Source organism: Dermacentor silvarum, chromosome 7, assembly GCF_013339745.2.
Source record: "Dermacentor silvarum isolate Dsil-2018 chromosome 7, BIME_Dsil_1.4, whole genome shotgun sequence".
NCBI classification, from domain to species: Eukaryota; Metazoa; Arthropoda; class Arachnida; order Ixodida; family Ixodidae; genus Dermacentor; species Dermacentor silvarum.
The window spans coordinates 160244684-160259315 of NC_051160.1; the positions used below are offsets into that span (position 1 = coordinate 160244684).

Consider the following 14632-nt stretch of genomic DNA (forward strand, 5'->3'; position numbering starts at 1 on the left):
ACCATAATGCTTTAGTGTTTCCTTCACTTAGTACATACGTCAGAACCCATTTTAGTGGCTTTTGAGTGTTAATTTTTTTTGCTGAGTTATTGACATTTTTGCCGTGTCATGCTCACGGCTATAATTTCTACCATCCTCATTGGGTGCTTCCTTCACGTAGTGTCCACGTCCGAAACCATTCCAGTGGTTTTTGAGTGTCAATCTCTTTTCGCTGAGTCATTGTCATGTTTGCTGTGTCATACTCACGACTATGAGTCAATTCTACCAGTATCCTTTAGCGTTTGCTTCACGTACCCAAGTCCGAACCCATTTCAGCGGTTTTTGAGTGTTAATGTTTTTTCGCTGAGTCATGGTCACTTTTGCGGAGTCATGCTTATGGCTGATTTCTTCCATCATAATTTAGTGTTTCTTTAAATTAGTACGCACGTCAGAACGTATTTCAGTGGTTTTTGAGTTAATATTTTTCGCTGGGTCATTGCCATGACCTGCTTGACACGCATGTCATGACATTTATGTCATGAATTATCATTATGTTCGTCATACAATCCTGTTACACTATACCAATTTGGTACCTACCAAGTTAACGAAACGACCATGAGAGCTCCAAGACGCAGGCGACTGTTTCATGACCTACATGACATGCATGTCATGACACCATTTATGTTCGTCATATACTCCTGTCATAGTATGCCAATTTTGGTACATACCAAGTTAACGAAACGACCGCACAAAGTCGTAGGCGGTTCGATAGATGGATAGATGGATGGATGGATAGATAGATAGATAGATAGATAGATAGATACTGTCAAAGTAGCAAATGTTCGCCAAGAAATGCTTCGCATTTAAAAAGATTAACACTCAAAAACCACTGGAATGGGTTCGGACGTGGACACTAAGTGAAGGAAACACCCAATGAGGATGGTAGAAATCATAGTCATGAGCATGAAACAGCAAAAATGACAATGACTCAGCAAAAAAAAGTTAACACTCAAAAGCCACTGAAATGGGTTCTGACGTGTGTACTAAGTGAAGGAAACACTATAGGATGCTGATAGAATTCATAATCATGAGAATGATTCAGCAAAAATGACAATGGCTCAGCGAAAAAGATTAACACTCAAAAGCCACTGAAATGGGTTCTGTCGTGGGTACTAAGTAAAGGCAAAAGCATGCGGTGCGCTTTGTAGGCTTCGAGATGTACTTCCGTTAAAACTACGGCTATTGCTGTATAACACAATATTTATTTCTCATGCAAATTATTGTAGTCTTGTATGGGGGAGCACGTCACAAAAAATATTCAGACGTTATGTCATTACAAAAATGCACTGCGCCATGTTGCTTGTATTTCTTACGACAGTCATACAAGGACCTTATTTTCTAAGTTTAATGTTCTCCAATTTTATTACAATTACCAGTTTAATCTTTGCTATGAAATATAAAGAAAGCGTAAAACGAGGCCACACGGGATTTGCTGATCTTTGTAATCTAAGTAAACCTCATGACATCAAATACGACATACGGGAGCGAGAAACTTGGGCCGTGCCTTTTTCACGGACTAATCATGGAAAGGACGGACTATCATGCCAAATATCGGTATTACTGAACAGTCTTGAAAAGGAAAACATGGATCTTAGGACTGTTTCACGTCGAATTCTGAAGGAATTTTTCAATAGGCGTGCGGTTGCATGTGAATAGTTTATGTTGTTATATGCGCTTCCTTTTCTTGCTTGGAATAATTTTGTATTTGTCTTGTATTTGAAAGTGCTTTTATATACTCTGATGTACCTGGAAACATGCATTGTTTCATCACGTTACATAAATCTCTAATTTCTGTTAGAATGCGTGTATTGTTGGTCAAAAAATTGGTTACAGTGTGTCTTTTTAAAACATATTTTATGTATCGATATATTGTTGCGTGAAAAGAGATCAGAAAATGTCTGCTGCCAAAGACTGTAGGGGCAGGGGCCTTTGTCAATCCGCTTAAAATAGCGGCTTTTTGCTCCTGTCCTAGCATTTGTACATTTAAAGACGAATGCTGAAATAAAAGAATGGAATGGAATGGAAACACTAAAGTATACTGGTCGAATTCATAGTCATGAGCATAACTAAGGCTTTCGGCCTAAGGTCTCTTAGGTGTAGCTGAACGGACTCCTGAGGACTCATGATATGCGTGTCATGTAGGTCATGAAAGAGCCGCTTACGTCTTGGTGCCCTCATGGTCGTTTTGTTACCATGGTATTCTCCCCGCACACTGCTTCGGATAACATCGATTCCCGCAGGGCATGGGATCTGCCGGCTTTTATTTCTATGAAACTTCTGGGCTACTGTAAAGTCAAAGCAGAGGGTTTTTCTTTAACCACATCTTTCCTGAACTGAAAACAATGAGCATCGTAAAACAAATTCAACATGCTATGAAGACATGCATTTGCCAAGGTGGCAAGTCTGGCCGTGTTGTTAGCTGTTCAATGTGTAGTCACACTTCATCTTAAGTATGTGAAACTAAAACGCACTCCAGCATCATGTATTTGCACGAAATGCCAAACCAACAGCCAGTCTTCTGATGAGTGAATGGAAGCACTCTTTAATTCACAGCTTTCCTGGTGCTCTTTTTGCCTGAAGCGTATAATGAGTGCATTAATATATGTACAAGTAGTGAAAGTCGTGTTTAAAAACTGCCAAATAGTTAAATGTGGTAACCTGCCATGTTTACAACTCTGATTGCAAAGTGAGACAAAAGCAGTACACATAAAGCCAAAGAAATAGTGGAATGAAAAAATAGTTTACGTGGCATGTGGGTACATATTCATTAAACTGACTGGCATAGTCATTTCACTGTGCAGTGTTTCTGCACATCAAAAGTTGTCCCTCACACAAAGCGAGCTGCTCAATATGCATAAACAGTGGAAAACGAGGACAGGGCAAGAAAGCGCACACGGCAACACGGACGCTGTATTGCTGTATGCCCATTCTATCCCTATACTGGTTTCACTCTTCGTGTCATATCTACAACCAACTTCAGTCTAGGTGGCTCTCGACAATACGAGTTTACATGCTGGAAGACATGGTGTACACGAATGAAGTAAAATGTCAAAAAGCAAGGAAATACATTGATGAATGTATGCCTCTCTTTTAATATCAACAATTCTGAAGCGCGCCTTCAACTCAGTTTTCTGTCTGCGATAATTATTCTTCAGAGCAATGAACACATCTGATAAACGAGCGAAAGAAAAGGGGCAATATTCAATAATTTTAACGAAAAATGTAAAGGCGCACAAATGCAATACAACTGGGCTCACATTCACAAAGCTTTTCTTTCGTATGTTTGCTTTGCCACTAGCTGGTCGCCTTCACTAATGATATGTTTGGCATCCGCATTGGCTAAAATGCTTTCTTACGAATTCTAGTCTAAGAAGTTCTTGTGAATTCGGGCCCTGATGTATGAAGTAGCAAATGCCCCACCGAGAAGACCGTCTTCAATGGCATCGACCAATTCTCATGACGTCGGGGGTGATCCGGTTAATTCATAGTTAATCCTCTTGTACCTGCCCGCCTGCCTAGTCACACTAGCACGTGAAAGCAGATTAACCACGTCACGACATTCGGTTGACACCATGATTGGAGGGTCCCCTTCGAGTTTCATTCGCTGTTTCATTCTTGAGTTGTATTCGAGAGTATTGGTTTCACTTGGCATGTGATGTAGAAACAGTGTGCCTTAATAATGTTACTTCTCTCCAACTTCAGTGTCCTACTTACTGAAACAAGATCACACCACAGGTACTTTCCATTAGGGTCGTATACCATGCACGAGGAGCGCTGGAGCAAGTGTTAATGATACTTCCGGATCCATGGCAATGTATTTTCTAAAGTTGTTGATGACAGGAGCTTGCAGGTTGACGAGCCCACTGTAGACGACTAGCATCTTGTCAATTGTTGCACAAGCCGTGTCACTTGATCTTTTAATAACGCTGACCGGTATCACACCTTGGAGCCAGCTGAATAGCTTCAGTCGCTGAATAGCTATTTCAGCATGAATGCGTAAGAGTGAGGATGAACGGCGAATATCTCAGCAACCTTCGGTTTGCAGATCATATTGTCTGATTCAGCTACAATGGGGACGAATTACAGCAAGTGATTGAAGACCTTAACCAAGAAAGTGTAAGTGTGGGGCTGAATATATGCAGAAACGAAAATATTGTTCAATAGTCTGGCATCATGTATTTGCACACACACACTAGCACACACTAGCACGAACAAGAACAAGAATTCCAGATCGCCAGTCAGCCACTGGAGTCTCTAAAGGAGTACATTGATCTAGGTGAATTACTCACAGGGGACCCTGATCATGAGATGGAAATTTACAGAAGAATAAAATTAACTTGCAGCGCATACGGCAGGCATTGCCAAATCCTGAGAGCTAACCACTGTCCTTGAAAAGAAAAGTACAATCATTGCATTATACCGGTGCCAACATATGGGGCAGGAACTTGGAGGTTAACAAAGAAGCTCGAGAACAAGTTAAGGACCGCACAAAGAGCGACGGAGCGAAAAAGTGTTAGGCGTAACGTTAAGAGATAGGAAGAGAGCGGTGTGCATCAGGCAGCAAATGGGTATCGTCCATATTCTAGTTGACATTAAAATAAAAAAGCCGGCAGATCCCACGCCCAGTGGGAATCGAATACTATGCGAAGCAGTGTGCGGGGAGAATAACATGTTAACAAAACGACCATGACAGCACCAGGACCTAGGCGGCTCTTTCATGACCTACATGACACGCATGTCATGACATTTGTGACATGAGTCCTCAGGAGTCCCTTTAGCTACACCTAAGAGACCTTAGGGCGAAAGCCTTAGTTATGCTCATGACTATGACTTCTAGCAGCATTCATTAGTGTACCCTTCACTTAATACCGACGTCCGAAGACACTCCAGTGGTTTTTGAGTGTTAATCATTTTTTCGCTGAGTCACTGTAATTTTTGCTAAGTCATGCTCATCAATATGAATTCTACCAGTATCCTGTAGTGTTTCCTTCACTTAGTACCCATGTCAGAACCCATTTCAGTGGCTTTTGAGTGTTATTCTTTTTTCTCGGTCGTTGTCATTTTTGATGAGTCATGCTCATGACCATGACTTCTACCAGCATCCTTTAGTGTTTCCTAATCTTAGTACCCACGTTCGAACCTATTTCAGTTGTTTTTAAGTGGAATATATTTTTCGCTGATTCATAGTCAATTTTGCTGAGTCATGCTCATGACTGACATCTACCATCATGCTTTAATGTTTCCTTCATTAGTACACACGTCAGAACCCATTTCATTGGCTTTTTAGTGTTAAATATTTTGCTGGGTCATTGTCATTTTTGCTGTGTCATGCTCATGACTATGATTTCTACCATCCTCATTGGGTGTTTCCTTCAATTAGTGTCCACGTCCGAACCCATTCCAGTGGTTCTTATTGTTATTCTTTTTTCGCTGAGTCATTGTCATTTTTCCTGAGTCATGCTCATGACCATGAGTTCTACCGGCGTCCTTTAGTGTTTCCTTCACTTAGTACCCACGTCAGAACCCATTTCAGTGGCTTTTGAGTGTTAATTCTTTGTCGCTGAGTCATTGTCAGTTTTGCTGAGTCATGCTCATGACTGAATTCTACCATCATCCTTTAGTATTTCCTCCACTTAGTAACCACGTCCTAACCCATTTCAGTGGTTTTTGAGTGTTAATGTCTTTTTCGCTGAGTCATGGTCATGACTGATTTCTACCATCATAGTTTACTGTTTTCCACACTTAGTACACACGTCAGAACCTATTTCAGTGGTTTTTGAGCGTGAATATTTTTCACTGGGTCATTGTCATGACCTACATGGCACGCATGCCATGACATACCATTTATGTTCGTCATATACTCCTGTCATATAATACCAATTTCGGTACGAAGCGACCATGTGAGCACAAAGTCGTAGGTGGCTAGATAGATAGATAGATAGACAGACAGACAGACAGACAGACAGACAGACAGACAGACAGACAGACAGACAGACAGACAGACAGACAGACAGACAGACAGACAGACGGACGGACGGACAGACGGACGGACGGACGGACGGACGGACGGACGGACGGACGGACGGACGGACGGACGGACGGACGGACGGACGGACGGACGGACGGACGGACGGACGGACGGACGGACGGACGGACGGACGGACGGACGGACGGACGGACGGACGGACGGACAGACAGACAGACAGACAGACAGACAGACAGACAGACAGACAGACAGACAGACAGACAGACAGACAGACAGATAGATACTGCCAAAGTAGCAAATGTTCGCCAAGAAATTCTTCGCATTTAAAAAAATGGAACTGGGCAGGTTATGCCCTTATAGCCCAGATAACCGGGGGACCATTAGAGTTACAGAATGGATATCAAGGGAAGGGAAGCGCAGTCGAGGATGGCATAAAGTGCGGTGGCGTGATGAATTCATGAAATTTGCACGCTAAAGTTGGAAGCAGCTAGCACAAGACAGGGTTAATTGGAGATCGCAGCGAGAGGCCCTCCTATTGCAGTGAACATAAAAATAGGCTGATGATGATCATACTGAATTGCCTCGAACATAATTACGGTAGTGCAAATGGAAGCTAAAAATGATCACTTGTCAAGAAAAAAGTGTATGGAAATACGCCTTTACGAAAACCGCTCGGCACAACGAAAGACTAAATTCGAATATTCATCTGGTCGCATCATTATAGAACACCCGTCACTGCGCCTTCAAACCGAAACCGGAAATGAAACCGAAATGGGGTTGCCAAATACGAATTTCGTGAATGGCACATCACGACTTCTGCGCATGCACACATTGTTTGCACCAAACACCAGTAGCCTACTAAGAGTGAGCGCTAGTTGTAGCATTAATGGGAGTGTGGGAGTGTCCATTCTTCAGCTAAGGCTCTGTAGTGCAACGGTCTGTCTGCTTTCTGAGTATTTGTCACCTACTTCTAGATTTTCATGTAGATTTTCTGCTCTGTAAAGAGAGTGGTGATTTAGTATTGTTATACTGAAGGAGATATCGGCAAGGAACTCTTGGCAAAGATGGCACCATAATACACAAAGGAGAGCACGTGGTCATCTTTAGTTTAGAGTTTGTTATAAGATCAACGCCAAGTGTCACGTAGCCAAGCCCTCGGCGTCAGATGCGCTCTCAGGGCGCTTCTAAAGAGCAGAGAAGAGACGGTAAAGCTTGAGACTGGAGATACCAATAACAGAGAGTTGTAGCCTGTCGGGTGCTCTGGTAAAGAAAAGCGGACTTGGCTTTCTAACGGATTAGCGGTGGTGCGAACGTGAACGGGCTGCACGATGCAGCCACATGGTGGCACACAGCTCAACCAGACAAACACAGCTCATATTGCAGTAACCAAGTGTATTTTATTTTGCTGCTGGTGTAAATTTTCGTTAGCGGTGTAATGGTGTTGCTGCCAAGAATTAACACCAGGAGCAAAGCAAAATACGCTTGGTTACTGCAATATTAGCGCTGATTGTCTGGTTGAGCTCGGCGCCACCAGGTGGCTGCACCGTGGAGACCGTTCACGTTTGCGCCTCCGTTCATCCGGTAAAACACCCAGTCCGCTTATATTTACCCGAATACCGGACACGCTCAGAGCCTGTGTCCCTGGGCTACACGTCGAGGTACTTGTCGGGCACGATGACGTCAGTCAGTTGCCGAAGCACATAGTATGGGAGCTTGAAAAAAAAATGTTGGAACTTCTCAGAAGTGCTCACGTGACTGGAATGGAACAAAATGGGCACGCGAGAGCGTAGCACAAAATGAAGAGTTCGAACAATGCGGCAGCGATCAGGGAGCAAAATATGCATCCGTGCAAGCGCGCGGCGCCTCAGTACGAGTCCAAGACTAATATCTGCACAGTAATAGAACACCAATGCAAAGCACGGAACACGCATGCAGATAAAATTTAACGTGATGTAGCGTGGCAAACTGATGGTTTGGCCCATTATTGCTCATTCACACCAGCGAGTCACGGAGGACACGTACACAGCGACGGTCGTAAACGGTAGTTCCGGTCGAAAAGCGACTATTTCGGGTGACTCACACGTAGCTTGATACTTCAGTGCACCCCCGACAGATAGTAATCCGGACTGTGTCTGCAGTGCTGGTGCGCACAGTAGTGACGGTGCCTATCGAGTATGTACCGACTAGCACAAGTCTCAACGGTATTGCGCATTAAGCAGTACGCCGCGACTTCATAGCTGGTTAACTCCCCCCCCCCCCCTCTTTCCCTCTTCCGTATAAAAAAGAAAGAATGAAAAGTAACACTCATAGAAAAAATGTGCTTCGTGGAACTTTGCTGAACTTTCCTGAACTTTCTGTGAATTAGCTTTTTTGTAACGTCATAACGCATTTACTAAGAAAGTTGTGGGACGTATTTTATGCTTAAAAAAACCAAGTGCAAGTTTCATCACAATATTCCGCTCTTTAGTGTCAGCACACATCAGCTTGTATTGTTCCTTTTTTGTTTCTTTCTTATGCGGCCTCAACCTCATTCTGATAATACAAAGTTCGCTCTTATTTCGCTTTATGTCTATGTGTCTGATAACGCCTGCTGGTGACTTCTTCGTGCGACATCATTCACTCCCGCTACTAATCATAAATATGAAATGCAGAAGCGTATAAATATGGCGTAGCTTGAGACACAAGTGCGCGGTTGTGTGAAACCGCTTTCTTATAGTGGTCATGCGATTCCAACAATCGGGCACCTGTTGAGCTGTGCAGCTGCCTTGCTTCCGTTTCCGATGTGGACGTGTCCAAGAAGAGCACTTCGCTGGTGGCCACGGAACCCCCGGATGCGTCAAGACGTCGAACAAACACGGTGTAAGTGGAGGCTGGCATAACTGGAAACCTCGCATCCGTCTCGGACGTGTAGAGTCGGCCTGTCAGGTCTATGGCAGCGTCGTCGAGTCTCCAAGTCAGCTGCAGAGGGAGATCAGTGAACTTGAGCAACAAGGACACTCATTGCAACTTGAATAATGTTTGCTGGCGGGCTAATGGTGATGCATTCTTAGTGCCACCGTTACAACACATACAAATCGTAAGAAAAAGACAAGGGACAGGGCAGATCAAACTACGAACCAGCAGTTTCATTGAGGGCTCCACCAATATATGGAATGACGCATTAATGCAGGAAAACATGACACAAGGAAAAAAAGCCAGCAGATCCCACGCCCTGTGCGAATCGATGTTACGCGAAGCAGTGTGCGGGGAGCCTCCCAAGTTAACGAAACGACCATGAGAGCACCGAGACGTAGGCGGCTCTTTGATGGCCTATATGAAACGCATGTCATGACATTTTTGTTGTTGTTGTTATTATGGGGTTTTACGTGCCAAAACCACGATATGATTATGAGGCACGTCGTAGTGGGGGACTCCGAAAATGTTGCCCACCTGGGGTTCTTTACGTGCACCTAAATCTAAGTACACGGGTGTTTTCGCATTTCGCCCCCATCGAAATGCGGCCGCCGTGGCCGGGATTTGATCCCCGCGACCTCGTGCTCAGCAGCCCAACACCATAGCCACTGAGCAACCACGGCGGGTTGCTCAGTGGCTATGGCACTGCTATGGCAACCATGACATTCGTGTCATGAGCCGTCAGGAGTTCCTTTAGCTACACCTGGAGACCTTAAGGCGAAAGCCTTCGTCATGTTCATGACTATGACTTCTACCAGCATCGTGTAGTGTTTCCTTGACTTATTACCTATGTCCGAACCCATTTCAGTGGTTTTTGAGTGTTACTTTTTTTGCTGAGTCATTGTCATTTTTGCTGAGTCATGCTCATGACTATGATTTCTACCATCATCCTTTTGTGTTTCCTTCGCTTAGTGCCCACGTCCGAACCCATTTCAGTGGTTTTTGAGTGTTACTTTTTTTGCTGAGTCATTGTCATTTTTGCTGAGTCATGCTCATGACTATGATTTCTACCATCATCCTTTTGTGTTTCCTTCGCTTAGTGCCCACGTCCGAACCCATTCGAGTGGTTTATTATTATTTATTTAGTAATACTGCAGGAAAATACTTTGGCCCAAGCAGGAGGGGTATTACAGCAAGCAAAAAGAAAATACGGACAGGCGTAAATAATGTTGCATTACAGCAAGCAAAAATAAAATACAGACAGGTGTAAATAACGTTGCATAAAATGAACATTATGCATAAAAATAAGCCAGTATCACACTACGACATCACTAAAATTCACAAAAAATGTTTTTCCAATGCAGCCATGAAATCATCTGACTCAAGTACACCAATGGGAAGTGAATTCCACTCTGACTCTCTCACAGTTCGGGGGAAAAACCGTACCTAAAGGCTTTTGTTCAAGTGAAAATTGGCGGGAGCAAATACTCGGCACTGTGTCGTGTTCTTGTTGCAGTAGGACGACATACAGAAGCGGGTAACGTTATATTATTTTTTCCAGAAAGAGTATTCTGTAGTAGTACAAGGCGATTAATTTTTCTGCGTGTTTGTAGTGTCTATTCTTTTTGTAACATGAATGAGGATGGGGAATCTGTCCTGGCATATTTTCCGTATATAAATCTCACAGCTTTTCCCTGGACTCGCTCCAATTCTATAATGTCCTTTTTAGTGTGCGGGTCCCAGACTTCTGCAGCACATTCTAATTTAGATCTCACTATTGCATTGTAGGCTAATATTTTAGTTCTTATAGGCGCGTGTTTAAACTTTCTCTTTACGAACCACAGTTTCTTTGTTGCCGCTGAGCAGATATCCGAGATATCTGTTGACAATGTGTGTTTACTGGTAAGAGTGACGCCAATATATTTATATTTTTCCACTTAGGTGACGGCTATGTTTTCAAGCTGGTTATTAAATTTGCTGGGACATTTCTTTCTTGTTACGCGTAAAAGTACTGTTTTTTCCGCATTGAGCTGCATCCCCCATTTCGAACACCAGTCAGAGATTGCTACAAGGCATCTCTGCAACACATCATGATCATCATGGGACACAATTTACTTGAAGATAACACTGTCATCAGCGTATAACCGAATGGACATATTAACAGGAATAACATAATTGATATCATTGGCATAAATTAAAAATAACAAATGCCCTAACACACTGCCTTGTGGAACTCCTGAGGTGACGTGACGGGCACTAGAACTACGATTTCTAACTTCAACAAACAGTTCCCTCTCTTTCAGGTATGCGCAAATCCACTGTACAATACCAAAAGGAAGTCCGATTTTTTCTAATTTATATAGTAACTTACTATGGGGAACCCTATCAATTGCTTTGCTAAAGTCCAGAAAACGCACATCTATTTGTCCGGATAAATCAAGTATTTGGGAAAGTTCATGTACGGTTGTTACTAGTCGAGTCACCATGGAGAGTCCTTTTCTGAAACCGTGCTGAAAAGGTGATAGTATGTTACGATCTTTCAAGAACCCTTGTATGAAACCGGCGAGAATATGTTCTAATAGCTTGCAACTCGTGCTAGTAATAGATACAGGCCGGTAGTTTGAAAATTTTGAGTGTTACTCTTTTTTCGCTGAGTCATGGTTATTTTTGCTGAGTAATGGTCATGAATCTGACCTACTACCATCCTTTAGTGCTTTATTCACTTAGTACCCACGTCCAAACCCATTTCTGTGGCTTTTGAGTGTTAATGTTCAGTAGAGATATCAGCAGTCATAGAGGCATTGCATAATCAAGGAGTGGAGGAGGCATACGTGAATATCTTGGCAAATATCTACAAGGATTCCACAGCTACCTTGGTTCTCCACAAGAAAAGTAGAAAGATACCTATCAAGAAAGGGGTCAGGCAAGGAGACACAATCTCTCCAATGCTATTCACTGCATGCTTAGAAGTATTCAAGCTCTTAGACTGGGAAGGAGTAGGAGTGAGGATCGATGGCGAGTATCTCAGCAACCTTCGGTTTGCAGATGACATTGTCCTATTGAGCAACAATGGAGAGGAATTACAACAAATGATTGAGGACCTTCATCGAGAAAGTGCAAGAATTGGGTTGAAGATGAATATGCAGAAGACAAAGATAATGTTCAATAGCCTGGCAAGGGAACAAGAATTCAGGATCGCCCGTCAGCCTCTAGAATCTGTAAAGGAATATGTTTATCTAGGTCAATTACTCACAGGGGACCCTGATCATGAGAAAGAAATTTACAGAAGAATAAAATTGGGTTGGAGTGCATACGGCAGGCATTGCCAAATCCTGACTGGGAGCTTACCACTGTCGTTGAAAAGAAAAGTGTACAATCATTGCATTCTACCGGTGCTAACATACGGGGCAGAAACTTGGAGGTTAACAAAGAAGCTCGAGAACAAGTTAAGGACCGCACAAAGAGCAATGGAACGAAAAATCTTAGGAGTAACGTTAAGAGACAGGAAGAGAGCGGTGTGGATCAGAGAACAAACGGGGGTAGACGATATTCTAGTTGACATTAAGCGGAAGAAATGGAGCTGGGCAGGCCATGTAATACGTGGGATGGATTACCGGTGGACCATTAGGGTTACAGAATGGATACCAAGAGAAGGGAAGCGCAGTCGAGGACGGCAGAAAGTCAGGTGGGATGATGAGGTTAGGAAATTCGCAGGCGCAAGTTGGAATACGCTAGCGCAAGACAGGGGTAATTGGAGATCGCAGGGAGAGGCCTTCGTCCTGCAGTGGACATAAATATAGGCTGATGATGATGATGATGATGATGATGATGATGATTTTTTCACTGGGTCATTGCCGTGACCTAAGTGACATGCATGTCATGACATTTATGTCATGACCTATCACTTATGTTCGCCATACACTCCTGTCATACTATGTCAGCACCAAGGCGTAGATGGCGGTTTCATGACCTATATGACACGCATGTCATGACATTCATGTCATGACATTTCATTTATGTTCGTCATATACTGTTGTCATAGTATGGCAATTTTGGTACATACCAAGTTAACGATACGACCATGAGAGCACAAAGTCATACGGCTAGATAGATAGATAGATAGATAGATAGATAGATAGATAGATAGATAGATACTGTCAAACTAGCAAATGGTTGCCAAGAAATGCGTCGCATTTAAAAAGTTGGGAGGCGATTCAATGTGTAGTGGAAGTCTTCCTGAGCGAGGGGGGTGCGAGATAGAGGCGGAGCCTCTGCGCATCGCACTTTATTGCATCACCGATCGCGTAGGAGGAGCGTCAGACTAAAATTTTTTACTGCGATATCATCGAGATCGCCCCACATTTTGACGTACGATGACGGGTTAATTTTAAATAGTTTCCGGGATTCAACGTGTCAAAGTACAATCCGATTATGAGGCGCACCGTTATGAGGGAAAGGGTCCGTGAAGTACAAGTTAAAGTAAAAGGCTTCTCAGTCGAATCCGACCGTTTGAAAATTTTATTGATTTATGTTTTGAAAAATAACAATTTCGTCGTCATCATCATCATGAGCCATAAGGGTGAAATAATGAATGTAACAGTGACATGCTAGAATATTACACGAAGTGGTGCTCGTAGCATTAGTGCTAGTGAGAGCTACAGTAAACATAAGCTGGCTAAGACAACACGCCTGGCGTGGCCTCCGCACACAGACCTGGAAAGCAAGAACTCGATGACTGCGAGCAGCATCGGCTAGAACTACCGGGTCTCTTGTTGGCTTTGTTGGCTTGCGTTGGCCTGCGTTCCTGTACTGCGGCATGCTCACGGTAGGCACGATGTGGGTTCAATTAGAATGTACTAGATTGGGGGAGTGGGTACAACGCAGGCTGCCCGCTGAGGCTTTTTTATTGAAAAGTTGGTGCGGGCACCTTCGCTTTCTTCCGAATGAGCGGCCCCGCGCACCGGCCGGACGCTTGTCGCGTCGGAGACCCTACCGCAGCTGCATCGAACTTTGACAGGCGGATGCTCGGTGGCGCCAACACTGATATTATTCGCCACCGATCTAGTTTAAATAAAACTGTAGAAGAGCGACGAAAAGAATGCAAACGATGCCGCAATGACGGTGCGTCCTGCAGACGACAGCTACTCAGCCCGTGAGCTCACTTGAGCCTATGGGCGCTGCCGAAACAGCCGGAGCTAACGTTTATTGGCTGGAGCTTCAGAATAAGGCGGCGGCAGCGCCGCCACAATTTCAACGTTTTTTGCTTCACCCTCGGTGCTTACAAAGGCATCCGCCGGACCCACTCCCCCATTATAGTACACTCTAGTGGAATCAAGGTGGAATGGAGGCCGATTTTTATTTCGGCAGTACAGAGTAAGCACACTTTTCTGTCCTTGTTCTTTCTTAAGCTTTTTATGGGCTGAAACATTGATACGCATAACATAGCACACGCAATGTGACTTCGTAAAGAAATCTTTGGAAAATAACTTTTCCCTGAGGAAAATACTTGGTGTCCACAAGGTATCCGATATGTTTTCACTGATCGCGGCACATCGCTGGCTTCTAATTGTGGTACGGTTCTAATCTTTGGTAGGGTTTTGAAAATGGAGTCTCCGAGCTTGTCGATGCTTTTAAAGCTCTTAGGTAAAACAGAACATAGTAAAATATGTCGTGGTGGAGGCATATAAATTAATTCCGACCACTTGGAGTTGGTTA

The 14632-nt window shown here is 43.6% G+C and overlaps 2 protein-coding genes across 2 annotated transcripts in view; both read right to left on the reverse strand.

Annotated features, from left to right (window-relative positions):
• LOC125947038 (uncharacterized) overlaps positions 1–8952 on the reverse strand; it is a 36697-nt gene extending 27745 nt beyond the window's left edge. The window contains exon 1 of the mRNA XM_049671319.1: positions 8770–8952. Within this exon, the coding sequence (XP_049527276.1) occupies positions 8770–8902 (133 nt within the window). The 5' untranslated portion in view covers positions 8903–8952. The remainder of the gene's footprint in view (positions 1–8769) is intronic.
• LOC119459313 (uncharacterized) overlaps positions 1–14632 on the reverse strand; it is a 294125-nt gene that overhangs the window by 153253 nt on the left and 126240 nt on the right. The gene's annotated exons all lie outside the window — the stretch shown is intronic.